This window comes from Hippoglossus stenolepis, chromosome 5, assembly GCF_022539355.2.
Source record: "Hippoglossus stenolepis isolate QCI-W04-F060 chromosome 5, HSTE1.2, whole genome shotgun sequence".
Classification (NCBI taxonomy): Eukaryota; Metazoa; Chordata; class Actinopteri; order Pleuronectiformes; family Pleuronectidae; genus Hippoglossus; species Hippoglossus stenolepis.
In genome coordinates, this window is record NC_061487.1 from 14,591,315 (window position 1) to 14,611,614 (window position 20,300).

General features: G+C 41.8%; 1 protein-coding gene and 1 long non-coding RNA gene across 4 annotated transcripts; one reads left to right on the forward strand and one right to left on the reverse strand.

The window, feature by feature from the left end:
- Positions 1-2: 2 nt before the first annotated feature.
- On the reverse strand, positions 3-2,556 carry LOC118109747. The gene is made up of 3 exons (XR_004696849.2): positions 1,637-2,556; positions 1,374-1,518; positions 3-1,071 (listed from the first exon to the last, which is right to left on the reverse strand). It is a non-coding gene; the product is annotated as an uncharacterized LOC118109747 (long non-coding RNA).
- On the forward strand, positions 1,955-20,077 carry stra6 (signaling receptor and transporter of retinol STRA6). 3 transcript variants are annotated; one of them, XM_035157100.2, is made up of 18 exons: positions 1,955-2,023; positions 5,668-6,061; positions 7,115-7,181; positions 8,192-8,274; positions 9,203-9,336; positions 9,782-9,948; positions 10,856-10,981; positions 11,672-11,739; positions 13,604-13,683; positions 13,783-13,844; positions 14,760-14,922; positions 15,131-15,206; positions 15,622-15,755; positions 16,356-16,473; positions 16,652-16,753; positions 16,860-17,023; positions 17,840-17,977; positions 18,995-20,077. In XM_035157100.2, exons 2-18 carry the CDS (start codon positions 5,991-5,993, stop codon positions 19,213-19,215), a joined length of 1,974 nt encoding a protein of 657 aa, XP_035012991.1. In that variant the 5' UTR covers positions 1,955-2,023; positions 5,668-5,990; the 3' UTR covers positions 19,216-20,077. The 3 variants fall into 3 exon arrangements, with proteins under 3 accessions (XP_035012991.1, XP_035012989.1, XP_035012990.1); XM_035157098.2 differs by lacking the exon at positions 1,955-2,023 and adding an exon at positions 2,127-2,208; XM_035157099.2 differs by lacking the exon at positions 1,955-2,023 and adding an exon at positions 2,344-2,640.
- The last annotated feature ends 223 nt before the right edge of the window (positions 20,078-20,300 follow it).

A 20,300-nucleotide genomic window follows, 5' to 3' on the forward strand; every position in this document is an offset into this window, starting at 1 on the left:
GGTTTCCAGGCAGACGCAATTGGATTTGTTTTATTTATTTGAGGCCTTAAGTTAAAAGTGGTCTTGGAAAAGCTGTGGAAAAGTATTTTCTTATGTATGAATAAAAGCTGAATTCAAACACTGTATCAGAATCCAGTTTGATGATATGGCAGGTAGAAGTCTCAGGCTTGTGTTAGAACAGCGGTGGGAGCAGACTGGGAACTCGTGGAGTCAGCTAGTTAATAATTATGACGGCAAACTTTGCTCTGACCCCGATTCATTATTTTACAAAACAGAGTGATTTACTGGGAAACAGCAGTCAGGGGAAGATGTCATCCCCCTCCTTGTAAAGTCAGATGAATTGGGAGGAACGCAATCAGGCTCTTTATAGGATAGGATCCAGAGATCTCCACTTCAGCATCAGTGGAAGGAACCAAAGCAAAGAGAGTCTCTATAAAAGGCCAGAATATAATTCTGATAAATAAAAACCATCTACATTATCTTGCTCTCTCTCTGAAGTTATGAGTCAGTGGCAGTGCAGTGACAGACAGCAGTTTAAGGCTGAGATGCATTTCAGAAGAGGCATCTTGTTACCAACAGACCTGATAGATAAAACAATAAGAAGCTCATTTTAGCTGTGCCTTTTTATATCACAACTGCTCTGGCTGCGTGTTGGATTTCATGATTTTTGCTGCTCCTTTGTTTGAGGAAAGCCGTGGTTAGCACCGTCATCTCCTGGGTTGGAACTTGACAGGCCGGCTGTGTTCTCTCTCTTTGGAGTTTGCATGTTCTCCCCCGTGCCGGCGTGAGTTTCAGGTATTGCAGCTTCTTCATACAATTCAAACACTGGGTTAATTGAGACTCTGAATCGAGCGTAGGTGTGAATGTCAGTGTGGATGGATGTTTGTCTCTATATGTCAGTGCTGCAATACACTGGTGAGCTGTCCAGGATGTATCCTGCCTCTTGCCCAGTGTCAGCTGGGATGTGCTCCAGCCCCCCTGCGCCTCTCAAAGGATAAGAGACATAGATGATGGACAGAGGGATGGATGTTTGAAGAAAATGACGTAGGCCTTGAGGATGTCGCTGTATCCCTGCAAATTAAAGCCAGCATGCAATCAAGTCCACAAAAGAGGAGTCAGTGATGTTCTTCACAGAGAGTGTGACTCCATGAGGGGACACTTAACGCCAACTGTCCTCAGTGCATCTACATAAAGTCACAGCAGGGCCATCAAAATATCCTCTTCTCTCTGACCAAGAAGAGATGGCAGAGAGACCCTCACCAGCTTAGACTTCAGTGTTTATCTGAACCTCTCACAAGCACGACTTCTTTAGGGTTACAAAAACCAATATATATATATAAAGACCAAACTTTTTATGAAAGTGCGAACCTTACCTGAGCTGTTCTGAAGTAAGGCCATCAGTGTACGTCAAACTGGTCCGAGTGGCGTCTCCATCGCCATGTTGCACCGTGTTTCCTTTTGCATCCACCGTTTCAGCTCCCCCCTCTTTCACACTGACTGGACTCACTGCTGTAAAATCTGAAACATATTTCAGAATACACAGAAGTTGTTGGTCGTGTTAATGCAACTAGGGAATTTCTTCACAAAAGCCACTGAATGTACGACATTAAGACTCAGCTGAGAAACATACACAAACCTGCACAGCCGATAAAAATGTCCAACCCAGATGTCAGAGGCTTCAAGTATCATTTCCTTGATTTATATATATTGTACAGGGCCAGCATTCTGCAGCTTTTACTTTAACTTGTCCACATTAGTCACCTCTGCACAGTCTGTTTCACAACAGTTTGCAGCAGCTTTATGATGCTCTCACCAGAGCAAGATAGAGACAGGTCAAAGTCCCAGCCTGACACTACACGAGGTGTCCAGAGGAAGAAGAAAAAAGAGTAAGGCTGCTCTTGAGATTGTTGTTTTGTTGATATAATTATTGAACTTGTTAGAGGAGGGTGTTCATGGTGGAAGCTAGTGAGGACTCAGTCATTTAAAAGTTCTCCAAGCTGAGACAGCACGGGATTAACACAAGGTAAGGATCATACCCAGGGTGACTTGTGGTGGATTTCACTGGGATACTTGGGAGGAAAAAAAGTGTTTATCAACCGATTTAAAAGCGTTTTCTACGGTGGCCAAAATTGGCTGTCGGTGCCTCCCTGGTACGCACGCGTTCAACACCCACCTGGCTCTGCGGCACACCTGCAGGCGCTCGGTCAGGTAAGTCATTTACATGCGTTTATTTAAACTGATTAACCAATTACAGGTGATGTGAGACACGCTCTCCTGTTGCGAAACGTACATGATAAAAGTGGCCACAGAGAGCCGCGCGTAAAAGTCCCACGAATCAGGCGCACGTTTCCTTCCTCGTGTGAGAACGTGGCAGGATGAGGCGCAGGTGACTGTGGTTACTGGTGGAAAGTCTCTTTGTTGTCACTGGCTCGAGCTCAGTTTCAAAGGGATGAAATGTGTCCACGAGCTCTGTTTGAAACTGAATCCTGGAGCTGCACCTCACAGAGCGCAGGGACCTGCCACCACGTTCAGCCGAGGCGAACAATGAGCTGCGTTCCTGCTCCACCGGTGGAAGAAGTATTCACATCGTGTACTTGAAGTAAAAGTACCATTTCCACGCATTGAAGTACTCCACTACAAGTAAAACCCCTGCATTTAAAACCTTACTTATACTATTTCCACATTTTAAAAGTGCTAAGAGTAAAAAGACCTCCATTAAAAACCTTACTTAAGTAGAAGTACTATTTCCTCGAATCAAAAGTACTCCACTTAAAGTAAAAGTCCTCCATTTATAACCTTACTTAAGTAGAAGTACTATTTGCAAACCTTTAAGTACCCCACTACAAGTAGAAGTCCTGCATTTAAAGAAAAACTATTATCAGCTAAATGTACTTAAAATATAACAAGTAAAATGACTCATAGTGCAGTCAAATGTAATATTCCATCTGAAATTTTGAGTGATTTCATCTCGGTGTCGATTCATTTTCCAGCTGATCCAAGAGACTTGAGAGTTGATTTAGAATTTTCGCAGTTCAACAGTTCATCTTGCAGTTTTTCACAAATATTCAACATCAGCACATCTGGACAGATGTGGTTAACACTGTTATCTGAAAAGTGACTAAAGCTGTTGCACAACTATAGCGGAGGAGAAGAACGTTGCATAGATGCCGATACTAAAGTTAATTGAAAGTACCTCAAATGTGTACTTAAATAAAGTGCTTGACTGAATGTACTTAGTTACGGTCCACAACAGTGGTCACACTCAGTGGTTACAGCAACAGTGTGCTGGAGTGATGATGATATGGATGTAAAAGTCAGTTTGAAAAGTTATGGAAAACAAAAATTATCATATCAGCTCTGCCTGTTATTAGTTTTTTGTTTGTTAATTTGCCGCTGTTTATTAAAACCGATCAGTCAATCAGTAATTTAACTCTATTTATTGCTTGATCATTTTCCTACCAATGTTTTTTTTTTTAAGTCGACATCCTGGTACGAGTGAGACGTCTGTCTCATCAAACTGCCTTTCTCTGTGAAGTCATTATAACCGTTCAAAGCATTCTTTGTTCACTGACCCCTTTATTTTTGGCTGCCTTTTTTCCCCTCTGGAGCATATTTGATTTGGTGGCTTACTATGCTTGAGAAACAATGTTTTCTCAGGAGTGTTAGGAGGCTAAATGTGTTGCTTTTAAGGGTTGTGTGACTGTAATCCCGGCTTAATGAGCGTATGCTGACATGGAGGCAGCGTTGCAAAACTGACTTAGTCTCAGCCGGCTGCTGCTGAACGCAGAAGCAGATGCAGACCTGTTGCACAAGACGTACAACCTTTCAGGGTATATGGCGGTCAAGATAAAAGCATAAGTGTAGCTTCATTGAACTTGTTGCAGAAGAAAGAATATAATTGGAGCTAAGGTGTTCGCCATGACCTTTGACCTCAGGGTGTCTCTGCAGCTCTCACATGCTTCTGCTTTTCTTGTGTCGGTGGCTCTTTGTGATCATTTTGCTTCTTTGTACTGATGTTGTTGTCAAAAAAGTAAGTTCTGCTATCAGAAATGTCACCTTAGAAATTAAAAATGCAATTTCTATTTAGAAAATATGGAGAAATAAGAAGCATCCATGCAGTTGATGAAAGAGGGTAAGCAGGTGACCATGCAAAGAGGGAAAAAAACGAATGAGAGCCTCACATTCTGGTGTGATTGACGTCTGTTTGGTTGTCAATCCCACCGGGTTATGTCCATGTGCCGCAACAGAGATTTATCATGACTCAGGAGTTATCACTGAAAAGCTGGTATGATGAGACGTGCCAGTGCATTCTGTCAAATGAAATGTAACATATAAACAATAAAAAATAGGCTATGGTGATTATTTTTTAATCTCTAATTTATTTCAATTACTGATAGTCACAAACCCCAGTCACACTTTAGCAGAGCTCAACATAACATCTAATTTTGTCTGAAGAATACAAAAATTCAAAGATATAAATGTCACAATGATATAAAATAGAGGTTTTTCTGTCAACAATACATAGATTTAGTTTTTTTTAAGATTGTGATTTAAAAAAATTGTTATGCTGAATTAAATTATTCTCTGGGGGATATTTGTTAATATTCTGAAGTCCACTCTTCATTATAACTTATTCAATGAAGGTTAGTCCATGTGGGATTGTTGGATATTACTCTTGTATCCTGAGCTGACAAAAGACAACACTTTTAACACAGTTTAGATTAAATTCCTTTCCTCTGGGCAGTGTGACGCAGCCTATTGTTAAATCCATTTCATTCTCACATATCATGTGTGCTAGAGTCTTTCTCATTACTACCTCCGCCAAGTAGGTTATGTTTTTATCGTTTGTTTGGTTGGGGGCAAAAAACTATTGGACACGAAAGTTGGCGGGAGGATGCATTATGGGTCAGGGCACTTTCTTAAACATAAATGATGAGTATGTGCAATGTGGTGCAGATCGAGATAGAAATCTGGATCTAGTGAATTTAAAAGTAGTTTCATAAGGGGACAGTTGGGCCTTAGTGGAGGTTTGAGCTCTACTGATGACATTCTAGTGTTTATATCATCTTGATTTGTAGTTTACATGATAACCCCTTGTCTTATTTCTGATAAACTATGTTTTTCTAAGAATTCAACACATTAAAATAACCCAAATATACCCAAGTACCTTATTCAGAAAAATGATTTCTGCATAAATATGGCCTTTTATCTGGAAACTTGCATCTTAATTGATCTGCTGAAGACAATGAACCTGTCATTGATCCTTATCTGGCTGAAGGTGCAGAGATATGAGATGAGACATGATCTGAAAACACGTCACTTCTATCCTCCTGCTTTATTTGCTTCTCCTGATTTACCTGGATTGACTTTTGTTAACCTTTCACAACTAAATCAAGATAGTAGGGAACAATGTGAGAATTTCCCTGTTATCATGTGGAGCTCTGGAGCCGGCTCATCGCTCCCAGCCACCCACACAGTCCTAGCTGGAGTTTTATAACCCTGCACACCTGACCCTTACAATCACAAGTCCAATAACACAACTTCCAAAACTTGATGTAATCCCAGTAAGCCGCAGGTGGCCGTGCAGATTGGCTGCCCAGATCTCCACCACTTTCCCTCCTTTCACACACTTACTCCCCCCCCCCTCTCTCTCACTCTCTTCCCCAGGCTCCCAGTGTGGTGGCAACCCTCAGCTGAAATAGGGCCTGTGCAGGGTGGAGGCAACGCGCTGCAGCCAGGACCTGTCACATTACTCTCAGCTCCACAGTTGGACCCGGGCACCTGAGTATACAGGCTGTGAGGAGGAGGGAGAGTTAGTGAGAGCAGACCAAACACAGGGAGACGAGGACGCCTCTGCCTGAGTCTATAGTTGGTACTTGGGAGACACTTTTTCCTCCTGAGTCAAAGGGGGATTGCAGCCGAGTGCCGTCAGAGGTTGTGGTAAAAAGTTCTCCTTTGTAAAACTTTAGATCTGCTTAAAAAAGAGAACAATGGATAAGGATGCTTTTGTGGACTACGAGTATCCAGACCTGGATCCTCCGCCATCCAAAATGGAATTAGAGTAAGTACACGTTTGAATTCGTAAAAGGAACAGATTTAAATGCATTTGTCGTGATTCCAACCTTTGTGAGTCTGAACAATATCACGGTGAGATGCAGCTTTCACTGAGATCTCAGGTGACACTTGGCATCCATCACCACGGCCTGTGTCAGCGTGTGATCTTGTTTCCGTTCTTATAATTTGTAATATTATAGTAGACGATGTATCGTTTTCATGTTTTGAGAATGCAGGTCGTTATGGAAACTGGCAAGCCACTGAATTTATTAAGTAAAGAAAGAATGAACCCAACCCAAAAAACCTCATTGTTTAAACATTTTACTGGACCTTTTTTAAGGTGCAGCACATCAAGGAGCCAGGCAACTTTGGACAAAAGATCCAGAAGTCTCTCGTCTTTACTCCCGATCCGTGTGACAATGCAACAGGGTGCATGCACTTACTTTATGGGGGATTTCATCTAAATTACTTTTGCATGTTTCCATTGGTGCAGAATGATTCATAGTAAAAAATATGGATGTTCGGTAATGGCCTCAGACAAAATATGACGGAACAACTTTCATTTGTCACCAGCCGCCATGTTAAGCTAATAAAGCATCTGGATGTCATAATGGTCTGAAAAGCTTCTGTGTGGCCACTAGCAGGCCAAGTTGGCTGAGATGCACTTTTATATTGTTTGAACAGGTAAGAGACTCTTGTGAAATATGTCCAAACATCCGTTCATGAAGCTGCCATCTCTGCGCCCCCACAGGAAACCTATGGAGTATAATTCTCCCAACCTTTTCACGTAATTACCACCCCATGACTAGACATTCCTGCTCCGTTAGTGTACAGGAACGTGAACATAGAAGTTTTTTGTATTCCCGTGTCACGTTGATGCCAATCCCTGCTAATGCAAATCTCTCTGCTGCGGGATTTCGACCACAGGCCACACATGCTCCTGACAGTGATGCGTGAACGGTTTAGCGAGGTACGCGTTAGGTCAGCTCAGCGGCTGAAGGACTCGGATTGATTGTTTTGCTCCTGTGTGAATGTTTCTTTCCCTGTTTTCTTTTTTTAGAGTAATCCCTCCATGTGACCCCACTGCTGATGACAGGCTCTACCACATATGCATCACCGCGATTTCTGTAAGTCCGCTTTCCCGTTGGATTAATGAGATGCAACATTACACTGTCATTTTCTGTCACTCGTTCATTGGTCATCATCAACCCGGTCTAATGACCTAATCTAATGTTTTCAGTACCATATGTTGTCTGCTAGTTAGGAAAATATCTCAAACACTTGTGAACTTTTGTTCACGCGTTTTAATGAAATCTGGTGGAATTAGTCAATGGAACAAATGGGTTTTTAAACATATGTTGTTTTTTTATGCAGTTCCAGGTGTAGAGAAAAGAAATCAGGACAGATTCACATCACAATGCTTCTCAATACAAACCACACTTACTGCATATAAACAACTGTCACTTCTACTCTATAATGGCCTGTTAATATGGCTTCACATGATGGAGATCCTAAACCCATTGACAACTTAATATAATAGTACTTAGTAGAGCACTTCAACATCTATATGAAACAAAATGAATTATTTCCTGGGAAATAGAAAAAGTATGTTGCCATGTTGAAAAATGTGGGGGGGAAAATGCCTGATCCAGATCTGCACCAAACTTTACTGAGTTCTTCCTTCACACATACGGCACCATTTACCCTCATTTCGTGGAAAACCCTTCTCTTGTTGTTTATAAACAAACCAACCAACAAACAGACAAGTGTGAAAACAAGTGTCTGTAAGTCTCCTCCTATGTTTACATAATGATGTTATTTGGTATCGAGTATTTTCTCAATCTGAGGATCTTAGAAGTTGGTCTTCACAAGGCGTTCCTCCCACCCTCGTGTTTCCTAAATGTGTCACAGGGTCACGGCAGGTCATTGAACTCTTACTGGTCGGTGATCTTGAGTGATGACACTTCATTCACTCCACATCCACGGGGTGCACTAATGAGACACGGAGGTTTGGCCTTTTGTGGCATCAATGCCCCCTGATAATTAGTCAGTTGCAGGGTGATGCCTGAGCCCCAGGAGGTCCACAGCTGCACCACTGCTGTGCATCTCATGCTAACAGATGTACCTCTTCTTCCAGCTTGTCGTCATGCTGATCCTCGCGATCTTGGCCAGACGCACGAAGGCGAACAACAGACAGAAAGGACTCCCGGGTTTACTCAGGTGAGGCTCTAGTTTAAGTCATAAACACCAGGGTTAAATGTGAAGTGAAATAGGAACATATTGGCGCCTTTATTTTAATAATCATTGGCTTCCATTTAAATTTACAAAGAATGACTTTGGACGTCACTTTTAAAAAGCTGTAGCCCTTTCAAAAGAATCTACTTCCTAATTAACTCTAATATGATAAATTCTATTAGCGCTTTTTTACCTTTTGACTGATGTATCCTTGAGTTATTAACCTCAAAAACTGCACCAGTGGAAATATCCAGCAGATGAAAGTGACCATAGTGGCTAACTTGGTCAGTGTGAGCGTGTGAGCTGGGTGGAAAAAAGCTTTCATACTTGTTGTACCTTCACTGGATTAATAGAGTTTAGAGACTGTGGTGGATTTCCATGTGTTGAGCAAGTTGCTGGCTGTGCCATGCTGATATGAACAGAAGCCAAGGTTTGCCTGGAAGCAAATCACACTGTACTTAAAATGTCTTTGCACACCAAGTCTGTGTTTTTCATTGGGAAAAGTTTGCAGCTCCTTGATCAGAAAGATGAAATTGTCTCAGGATTGGATGGACACAATGTTTTCTTTTTTCAAAAAGTGCAACGACCAAACCATCCTCACTGCTTGACTGGGAATCTTTGGAATTAATAGAATAATAAAATTCATCGGACTCAGTGTGCAAAGTTCCTGTGCATGCTGATTTTTATTGGTTATGTTTATTGGTTTTAACTGGATTAAAAAATCATGTGGAAAAACTTTGTGTGCAAAGACCTTAAGTCAGTAGAAATTACATAGTTGTGGGCTAAAACCACTTAAAAATAAAGAGGTATATGCTCCCTTTCGAAGTGTTATCATCTCTGGTCAATAACAGTTTCATCTAAATGTGAGGCCGGTAACATGTGGGCACTAAATACCTGCTCCTTGATCTCACAGTCCGGTCAACTTCCTGGACCATACACAGCACAAGGGCCTGGCAGTGGCTGTGTTTGGAGTGCTCCTGTGCAAACTGTGGGGCCTGGTCATTTCCCCAAACCCCCTCCCCTTCACAGCGGACTCAGAGAACAAACGTGAGGAGGTCATCTTGGTTCTTCACGATCTAATATTAGATGTGCATTTCCCTTTTTCCCCCCCACAGATTGTAAAATCTTCTATAGCTGCTGTTTAATCCTAATTTATTAATGATGTATCTACATTTGTTAAATGTTTGTTATGTAACTGGATTATTTTGCTTCAGTGTGTTATTTTCGACTCCTGAGTTTGACTGAAAACTTCACAAGCAGCTTTTTCTTTTTTGTCTGAAATGAAATTACGCAAGATTTGACTGTAAGGAGTCGATCCCCTGCTACTTTACACAATCCTCAAATAGCAGCTTACAAGTTTCAATAAGAGAGAGTTTCCATGTTTTTCCCAAAACACTGAAGCAAAGCAGAACCGATGTAGGAGTTGTAGTTTTGTATCGGTGTATATTCCCTCGGATGCTCACAGACTTGACACATGTTGCTGTATTTGCAGAGAACTGGGTGATTCTGGGAGTCTTCTTCTACCCCGCACTTTACTACCCTCTCCTGGCATGTGGCACCTTGCATAATAAAGTTGGCTACGTGCTCGGCAGCCTCTTGTCCTGGACACACTTTGTTGTTCTGGTCTGGCAGAAAATTGACTGTCCAAAAACAACATTGGTAAGCAACAATCACTTTTAATAAAACAATGATCAACAGTAATTTAAGACGGCAGCAGTTTGGTGAAGAATCCAGCGTCTTAGCAGCCTTTCAAATGTCATTTTCTCTGATGTGTCATCCGTCTGAGGTTGAAGGATTTTGTATCAACACAAAGCCGATCTGTTTTGCTGTGGAAACCCATTGATAATCTAACAAAGTGTGGTCTGTTGTCTGTGTAAGAGATGTGATTTGAAAAGATGGATAGATAGATAGATGGATCAGGCTTTTCAGCTGCGTTCGTGGACTCGTCCGTTCGAGCTTTTACAACTTGTTTCTCAATCCTAGATTTTGTGTCACGTCCCTGTTGTCTGGGTTTTTTTCTGTGCGACGAATGTCTGTGACTCACAACCATTCGTTCCACTGTCTCTTAGTCTTAATTAAGAAGCTTTGTCACAGTTAATCAGTTTAGTGTGTGTCAGAAAAAAGAGACGAGTCCAGGCTTTACACCACACAGTCATGGTTGTCGTTTTATTTTTGTTTTTTCACACCACGATGAGTTGGCACACAGCAAACGCTGCCAGGAGCATTTCAGTGGACCTGAAAGACTTAATCACGTGAAGACAACAGATTAAATTTTACTTATTATTTACTTAGAATTGTATTTCTTTTTAAACATGGGGAAAAGGAACCAGTATTTCAAGATTTGTGTCTTAAATTTTGATAATTTTGAGGTTGAGATTGATGTTTTAAATTTGTTGTTTTGGGTCATTTGGCCAAAATGTGGACGCCTGCCAAAATACACTGAGCCATCTGTGTCCACCTTGTTTGTGACCATACAATAGCTTTATTATGTATTCCTTAAGTGATTCTCCAAATCTCCCAAAATAGTTTTCTAGGTGATGTCAAGTCTTCTTTTATTCCTCTGCAGATCCACAAACACTACTCCCTCTTCTCCAGCCTGCCGCAGATCGCCTGCTTGGCATTCCTCAGTTTCCAGTATCCACTTCTGCTCTTCAAGGGCTTAAAGGGCACTGAAAAGCACAACGCTGCAGAGGTACGTTTTCTTAATTAAAGTAGTTCCTGCCTGTTGGCCTCAGGACGGATGCAGAGCTCTCGTGGCACTGGAACTATTTTGGTCAGCTTCCACAACAAACTCGGAGTAAATTTGATTAGTGGTCTTTGTTCATGTGACTCTGAACTATTTGAAAAGAAATAATAAAATCTTACTCAGATGCACATTTCGTCTGAATCTGTGCATGTGAGAAACCTTTCGTAAGCCGCCTGCTAATCAACGGAGCTTATTGTGCTCGTTCAGTCTCGGCCGAGGGGGGGATTCTGCAGCCCAGCACAGCACAGCACAGCACACACCAGCGGCCTAATCATTTTAAGTAGATTTGACGTAATTGGTTTATGTTATGTTCTCGATCAGATTATGAAAAGGTTGCCTTGTTTATTTTCACCGAGGACACACAATGCGGTGTTTATTTGATGCTAATCTCAGCATGGGTGTGACAAAGCTGCGGTGAAGCCATCTCCTGGAGTTTGACTCACCCCCACCCCCCCCTTATCAGAAGGAGGCTTAAAAGCTTTTTCCACATGTACAAAATAAAGTTTGAATTCAGACAGTGATTAATACCACATACTTCTAACAGGCCATTCATGAAGTCAGCTTTGCCACAGTACGCCAGCATATTTCCTGTCTACTATTATCAATTGGTTTCTTATATGGTTGCTGTGTTTTTAGGATCTAAGCAGCAGCTACTATAAAGAGTATGTGAAGAAAATACTCAAGAAGAAGCCCAACAAAATCAGGTGAGACGTCCATGAGTTACCAGTAACACACTTTGCTGTTAACTTGTTTTGGTTTTATTTACGTCTCCTTGACCAACATTTAATCCCCAAAATAGTTACGTTTGATTAATCGAACTTTGTTGTGTCTCCGTGTCGGCGACAGCCAGTGGTCGAGGGTCAAGGTCAAAGGTTAAGGTCCAAGTGACCTCACTGTAATGGAAAGTTCCACTGATCAATGTCTTACTACTGTTTTGACTGTTTTCTGTGCACTTAGCTGATACAACATCAATGTCTTCCACCTCCTGTTGACCTTTATTTGTGCAGCTGTGTGCTGGATTTGATTCCTCTTTCTGTAACAGTGATGCCAGACAGCAGACGGTCCTGTCTGCTTTCTGTTCTGTTTCCCATTTATCACATTGTATAAAAACCCTCCTTTTTAACTTTCTTGTGGTTGCACTCTGAGCCATGTTGCTGGCTGTGTAACCCTCTGCAGAGCTAATAATTAAAACTCTAAGGCAACTCTGGTCTGAGAAACTCATTATTTCAAATCTCATGATAAATTTCCACGACATCACAAAACCCTTTTTTCTTTGCCTTGTGAATGCGTTGACAGAATCCTTTCAAATTTGGCCCAAACGTTAATTTAGACTCAGGGAGGATCTGATAAGATCTTGGTGGTCAAAGATCAAGGTCACAGTGACCTCATGTACTTGTGAATGTGATATATCAGGAGCATCTTCAGGAGAAAGCATTACATCCTGGACAAACATTTACTTGTGCTCAACGACAGCCTGATTAGAATTTGGAGGTCATAGGTCAAGGTCACTGTGACCACACAAAACCCTTTTCTTACCTTATGAACTCTCAAGAGAACCCTTTCGAATTTGGTACAAACGTTTACTTGGACTCAAAGATGAAGTGATTTGATTTTGGTGGTCTAAGGTCAAAGGTCAAGGGCACAGTGGCCTAACAAAAAAAATGTTGTCCTCTTGAAAATGTTATCTTAAACGTTAATTTAGACTCATAGACGAACTGATTTGATTTCAGTGGTCAAAGGTCACGGTGACCTGGGAAAAAAAGGATGTAGACTGAAACTGTACTGGTTTCAGGAGGAGGCATATAAACATAGGGTGGTAACCCTAGTTTTAATCAATGTCCTTGTTTATTCTTGGTGTAGCATATTTAAGCCTTTATTATAAACAGTAGAGAGATGGCAGGAAATGAGGGAAAGATTGAGATACAACAAAAAAGGCCTCACACCAGGGACGTTGCACAGTCCTCATCCTGAGCCCCTGTAGTGCGCCCCCTGGATGTTTCTGCCTTTAGTTCAAAGCCCTGAATTACCTGAACTGGCTGTTTGTAACCTTACATTTGGGAGTTTCCCAGCCTTGTATTTGTCCACCGTTACGAGCAAATTAATACATAACTATCCACTGTGTGAAAAACATCCAATTTAGCATGTGTAAGGAGATGGGAGCTGTGGGTCAAGATCCAATGTTAGTCATGTGATGGAGACGAACGAGAGGAAACAGGTTGCTGTTGCTCTTCCTGTTGAGCTGTCCTAGACAATGACACCGGATTAGAGAGAATCCACTGGGACTTTTTTTTTACCGTGATCAGCACAGTGAGCGTTTTTTAAGATCTTAATCTCATCCGCTGGCCTGTAAATATTTCCTCATATATTCAGTGTCACACAGAGGTTGTTATTATGCTGATAAAGCACCTGGAAATACTGCCCCATCTTTCTTCTGCAGCATGTTTGACTACACAGAACTTCTCTTTAATTTGACGTGAGAGGAGATGATGGCAAAAAAATGGCTCATCCAATCGTCAATATGTCCGAGGCTGCGTTTAGGTTTGTAACTGTGTTTATCTTTCACGTCAGCACATCGAGCACAGAGATGCCGAAGCTCCCTCAAAGAATACTTGATGCCATGAAGTCGTACATTTACACACCAGAGGAAGGTAAACAAGTGATCTTTGTTTCTTTGATGACTGGTCATGATATAATGTGTTATCTCCTGTCAAAGTTACAAGCCTTCATTGTTTTCTTTTTTGAAACAGCTTTCCGTTTTCCACTGAAGTTGGCTATATCTGGTGTCGTGTCATTCATAACACTGTATCAGGTAACCACCATATCTACTATTACACATTGTAGCTGCTCTCACACATGCCCTGAACTCTTAATATTCTCCAGAAATGATCAGGAGGGGCTGTGTGTGAGAACACAAATGGCCAGGTCAGTTGCTGAGAAAATGTCCTGCCACCCTGCTTGTAAAAATGTGCACAAACCGTCTGAGACTGCAGCAGGATTATGTCGTGACAAATGCAAAACTGAAAAGAAAAAAGAATACAAATATCTTGAGATGAAAAAGAGACGTCATACACATAGAAGACGCCGAAGAAGGTGTCAACTTGGAAAGGCAATGACATTCGAGAGCTTTTGGTCATGTCCTGCTCTACCCAGATACCAGCCCTCACCTGAATGCTCCGGAGGATTTCCTGATGTTGTGAACGCGTCTGAACAGACAATCTCCTTATTCATATGTGAAAGTCCACATAATGTCGGGACCCAATTGTCCGGACATTATCCAGAGTTCATGCCTGAAAGTGGCTTTTAAAATAAAAAAGTACTCCACATTTTTGCACAGATGTATTACGTAAGACAGCACATTAGAGGGGCAGAGCTCATACAGTTCCTCTATATCGCCATATTGAAGGAAGTGATTACAAAAAAATACTGGCGACACCCACTTATCCAGATCTGCTCCAAACTTTTATGGAAATCCGTTTTGAATAGTTCTTGAGTAATGTTCCTGAAAGGCAGATAAACAAACGGTAATGAAAACATAACGTCCCTGCCGGATGTGATAAGGTCAAAATTATAATCGCATATTGATTCGAATCAGTCCTTCCCCTGACCTTTGTCCAATAACTTCAGCTCAGACTCTGAATATCATCAGATTATATTTTATGTTCCTAAAATACAAAAGTAAATAAATAATATCCTGTATTTTTTTGTTTGTTTGGTTGTGTTTTAGATGGGTCTCCTTCTGATCTCCGGAGTGGTGCCTACTCTCCAGATCGCTCGTATGGGAGTGGATGGGGACATCGCCAACGTTTTGGCTGGATTCAGGATAATGCTGTCTCCAGACAAACAGGAAGTGGTGCGAATCGTGGTTTATTACATGTGGTGTGTAGAAGGTGAGTGGAAATCACAAATTGCTAAATCAGCCACTTGGTGACATGAGAGATTCTGAAAATTCAGTTTTAAATGCAACTGAATACAAGCTGAACTTTTAGCTCTTTAAATATGCAGGAAATTGTATAACATGCTAATTGTCTGTGGACGAGTTAATCCCATAATAACCAGCCTGAAGTTGTGTGTGTGTGTGCTGTATTTTCTTTGCAGTGTGCTACATCTCAGCGATGACCCTGTCGGGTTTGGTCAACCTGGCTATGCTCATGCGCTCTATGGTTCTGCATCGGTGGGTTTCAGAGCTACACAGTACTGCTCCTCTCTGTCTCTCTATTTTTGTATTCTCTTCCAAAAGTTTCCAATATCCGTGTGTGTGCATCGCATCCTGCTCCCCTCATTAGAATGTAATGGTTCACACTGGAGTGATTATAACATAATAGAGTACTAATCATCCAGACCGACTGAATAGCATTCACTCTGCATTGACTGCTGCTAGAATTGAAAATGGCTATTAAGATAAGACATGAAATACAGTGCTATTACCATAAATTACATCGTATTAAAATAAATGTTTTTTGCAAGTCGAGTATTGAATTGCATTTCGGGTCTATCCCCTGCTAAATTACCTCTTCAATTGACTATGTAGTTTGTAAATTTAGTGATAAATCAGATTGTGTTGATTGTGTGCTTTTTATATTCTATAGGTCAAACCTGAAGGGGCTGTACAGAGGAGATATCTATAACGTTTACAACTGCCAGAGAAGCATCAGGGCTTCTCGGCCGGCGCTCGTCTGCTGGATGGGATACACCAGCTTTACAGCTGCTCACATGTGCATCGGTACAGTTACACTATGAAATCTACTCGCTTATATGTTTCCACACATTTTCATTTTATTCCTTCAGAAATGGTGCAAAATGTCATTACATCTGGCAAAAACCTTCACTTGGACTAAAGGATGACCTGATTAGATTTTGGAATTTCTTAAACTTTTGACCAGTTGTCAGTTGGACTCAAAAATGAAATTATTAGATTTTGGTGGTAGAGGGTCCATTTTAATGTGTTTGGATTTCATTCCTTCAGAAATTGTACAAAATGTTTTAGATTTTGTCCCTCAAATGTTTAACTTTGAACGAATAAATACAGAACTGTTTGCACATCATATCATAGATACTTTAAAGCATTAAAAGCAGTTCTTCACTTAATATGGCCAGTAGCCAAGCTAGTTATATTTTCCTTTCCCATTATTATTATTAGTTTTTCTGGTCACACTCTTGAAATGTATCTAAATGCATCTTTGCATCCTTCAAGCAACTGACTGAGCAGCTAGAGACGTGTCAGGGTTTTTGGGAGAGAGATGTGGGTGTGCAGTGCCGATTTGTTGGATACTGGACATGATTTAAGCCTTGAGGCCCTGAAGCTCTGATCTTTTCCCCTCAGGCATGATGGTCCAGACTATGGTGTTCTTCCTCTGCCTTCTGATCACTGTGTTCCTCATCATCATACCTGTCCTGCACAGACAGAACCTGATTCTCTTTCAGATCCTCTGGAGCATGTGGTGAGGGTCGTCGCGTCTCTGACTCATCACTCTCCTCCATCCATGTGACCAAAAGAAAATTCTGTACACAAATGGCTTAGCCTCACATAAAGTCCTGCCAGTTAAAAATGTTTTTGGCGCTCTCAGTGTTTCACCGCGGGAGATGTTTGATGTTTGATTGTGGATTTTGTCCTTTCAGGCCCTTCTGGCTGATGATTCTCTTGGCTGTGTTGATTCAGCACATCACTGCCAGGTTTTGCTTCATCAAGAAAACAGCAGGCACTCGAGACCTAAACAACAGGTAATTTTCTATATTCGTCGTCATTTATTATCAGAGGTGCTCTTTTATTTGCAGTGTCTAAGTGTTTTATTCCCTGATAATTGATGTGTTCCGTCCTGTCTGACAGGGGGAATCTGTTCCTGCTGACGTACCTGCTTTTTCCAGTCAATGTCCTGATTGGGGTGCTCCTGGCCGTCTGGCGCATGATCATCACCGCCCTGTTCAACATTGTTCACATGGGACGTATGGACATCAGTCTTCTTAACCGCAATGTGGAGGCGTTTGACCCAGGTGAGGGAGATTCTCTGTGTAGATAATGATTCACACTGTCTAATACATTAGGTCAGGCTCAATGTTATCTGCATTAAATATACTAGTGCAGTGCCCATCCTGTTTGGACTGGGCTGTTATCTTGGTCTGTGGCTGGTTGCAGATTTCTTTCTGAAACTGGGGAGACCACACAATTTGTAGACCTGGAGTAATTGTGTCCACAGAACCCTGAAGCTGCGGCAGCACCGCAGCACAAACAACTGTTCACCTGTTTATTCAAAGTTAGATCAATAGACCAGTAGTAGAGGTAGAGAGAGGTAGGTAGAGAGAGAGGTAGGTAGAGAGGTAGAGAGAGAGAGAGAGAAAGGTAGAGAGAGAGAGAGAGGTAGAGAGAGAGAGAGAGAGAGAGAGAGAGATTAGTTGTGTTAACATATTCATTGGTATAAACTCTTGCTTTTACCTTTGTGGATGTCACTGTGTTCTCTCCATGGAGGCTTAAATAGAAGCAATTTTCTGTGAGCAAATGCACTTTTACTGATCCCACTTAGAGGCCAGACACGGTATCCTCACCACTTTACGCTGCCGTCGACTCACTGCAGCTCGTATGATATCTGTATTCTGTGCAGTGCAGGGGACTCTAATTGCACCCCCACTCTCTGAACCGGCAGATTTAAGACATCTGTTGTCAGGAAAAGCAGGTGGTTTAAAAAAAAGAAGTGAGATTGTTCAGCCATTATGTGTGATTGCCTCAAAGCCAACGTGGGGTGCAGCCCTATGTGTTTATTGCTTTTGCCCAGTCTGAGTGACCCCCCCCCCTCCCTCACTGTCTGTCTGCAGCCTACCGCTGCTACGCTCATTATCTGAAGATTGAGGTGAGCCAGTCTCACCCTGTGATGAAGGCCTTCTGTGGGATGCTGCTTCAGTCTGTGGACGAGGAGACCAATGCTGCACAGAGGACACGGGATGCTGAGGAAGGTCAGTAATGCAAAACTCACTCCAGATCATAGACCACACCCTCATTTATTTACACAGCACAATGATTTAGCCTGGAACTGGGGCTTCACTGTGTTCTTAAGATTTAAAAACAAAGGCTGATGTGTTTTTCCTGCATAGTACTTTAAGAACACAGCAGCAGGTCACTGTAACACACAATTAGATCATAACACTTTCATTGCCTCCACAGAAGAAATGAAAGCTTAGCAGTTCTGATTTAATATGTCAGGAGCAAATTGAGTCTCGCTGTGGAATAATTTACAGAGCTGCCGCTGGTCTTAATCAGATCTGTCATAAACTAATAAGCTGCCCTCATGGCACACCTACACTCACCTGAGCCCCCAGCCACTTTCACAGAGACAATGAGGACAATATAGATTAGTGCTATAAATATTATTTAACCAGTGCAAACAAAACACAATGCACATTATATATAAACATAAATGTTACCTTAAGCACGAACAGCAACGTTAAGGCTTGTTGCTGATCTGCAGCGATGATGTTGATTGGAACAGGAGGTGAGGTATAGACGCCTCCACATCTGGTGACTGTCGTCACCAGGCCTCATCTGTTGCTGTGGAATCTGCCTGGTATTCAGTCGCAGCCGAGTCCAGTTCCAACCTGGAGATGTTGCATGTTTGTATCTAGAGAACAATGCGTTATGTGGAATAATGTATTATGAGGATGAGTCCATGAGTAGCTGATTACATAGATGAGCTACGCTAATTGCCTGTTTCATATTCATGTAGCCCAAGGGGCTTAAGCTTTCAGTGTAGTAATGGCAGACACAATATGCTCCTACCATGCTTAGAGGATTAAAATATGATTGCTTTCTATTATTACTCTTTCTGTGGCATGTCGCTTGTCCTGGGTGGCCTTCAAATCACTCTTTTCCCATTCCAGTTAAGATGGGAAAATGTATAGTGTGTTCTTGAGGGGACATGGGACTGTATGAGTGACATACCTCCGGGGCCTCTCATGATGTCTTTGTGTCCCCAGGGATCCAGCTGGTCCAGCAGGAGAAGAAACTGTGCAAAGTGTCCAGTGCCAAGAGGGCCCGCAGGCACTGGCAGCTCCTCTACACCCTGGTCAACAACCCGTCCCTGGTGGGCACCAGGAAGCACTTCCAGCGTCAGGCCGCAGAGAGCTTTGTGAATGGGAGCCTCAACCGCAGTGCCAAGGAGGGGAGCAAAAAGGAGGCGGCAACCAAGGAGGTGTAGGCTGCTGCCAGCGTTTGAGCATGAATGTGACCTTGATGGAGGATTTTCTGCAAAGTCTCTCGTGGTTTTGGGCAAATTCTACCATCACAGTATTTGTCCATATCCTACTGAAGATGTGTCTGCATCCGGTACAAAAATAAATGCACTTATAGCTCAGTGTCTCATCTGCAACCAGCCTTTTTTTCTGTTTATCTGGAGATTGTGTGTTTTCTTTGTGTGCCTTTGTGCTGCTCTGGCTGTTTTGTGTGTGAGGGCCACAGACTTCAGTCTGATGTGAAAGCTTGTGTGGCTCCGCTCCCCCAACTAAACACACTCTTTGTGTCATTTTCAGTACGTTTATGTGATTATTTTGGGGCAGCACTCATGTTATATTTTACTTATAATCACATATGTTTTCCATTATGCTGTTATTTTCCTTTGTGCACAAATAATGCAACATGGTGCACGCCCAAACTAAACACATACTGTACAACCCACTGAAGCATCCCCTTTAAAGAGTATTTATATGTAGAGCTGTTCAATATTTATGACTTTACAGAATGAACTGTTTTCATTGGCTGGGTAATAATTGTTTCAATTGTACACATTTTATGTAATTAACAATAACCTGTGGAATAGGAATTACCAGACAAATTAAGCTGTTTGTTCTGTTTTCTCTTATCTGTAGACGTTTGAGTCCAAAACCACTTGCTGCTACACCAGCGTTTGCTTTTTGTTGTGTTGTCTAAAATCCTATCTGGTTTTCTGATATTCACCAACATTGAATTTCTCTGCGTTGACATTTAAAATGCTGACTTTCAAGTGACAATATAAAAAAACAATGTTCTTTCTGATTACTGTGAAAATAAAACTTAAGCATATACTTGTTTTCTCCATTATTTATATGAATGTTTGCATTGTGGATTAATTCAGCTGTAGAAATGCACTGTGTGATGCTGCTCCTGCATGGACCGAAAAGAACAAGGACAAAGGATTTTTTTAATTCATCAGCACTATTTAACACAGCAGTGTTTTTTCTTCGCCTTCTGCATAAACACACTATCTAAAATACTGTAGTATAGTGTCCCACTGTAGCTTTATTCTCT

What these genes read in the sequence shown, in the direction of transcription:
- stra6 (XM_035157100.2), top strand. Translation starts at nt 5,991, where the DNA reads ATGGATAAGGATGCTTTTGTGGACTACGAGTATCCAGACCTGGATCCT. An exon ending in TATGCATCACCGCGATTTCT is followed by an intron (nt 7,182 to 8,191) that starts GTAAGTCCGCTT and finishes CTCTTCTTCCAG; the next exon opens with CTTGTCGTCATGCTGATCCT. An exon ending in CATTTACACACCAGAGGAAG is followed by an intron (nt 13,684 to 13,782) that starts GTAAACAAGTGA and finishes TTTTTGAAACAG; the next exon opens with CTTTCCGTTTTCCACTGAAG.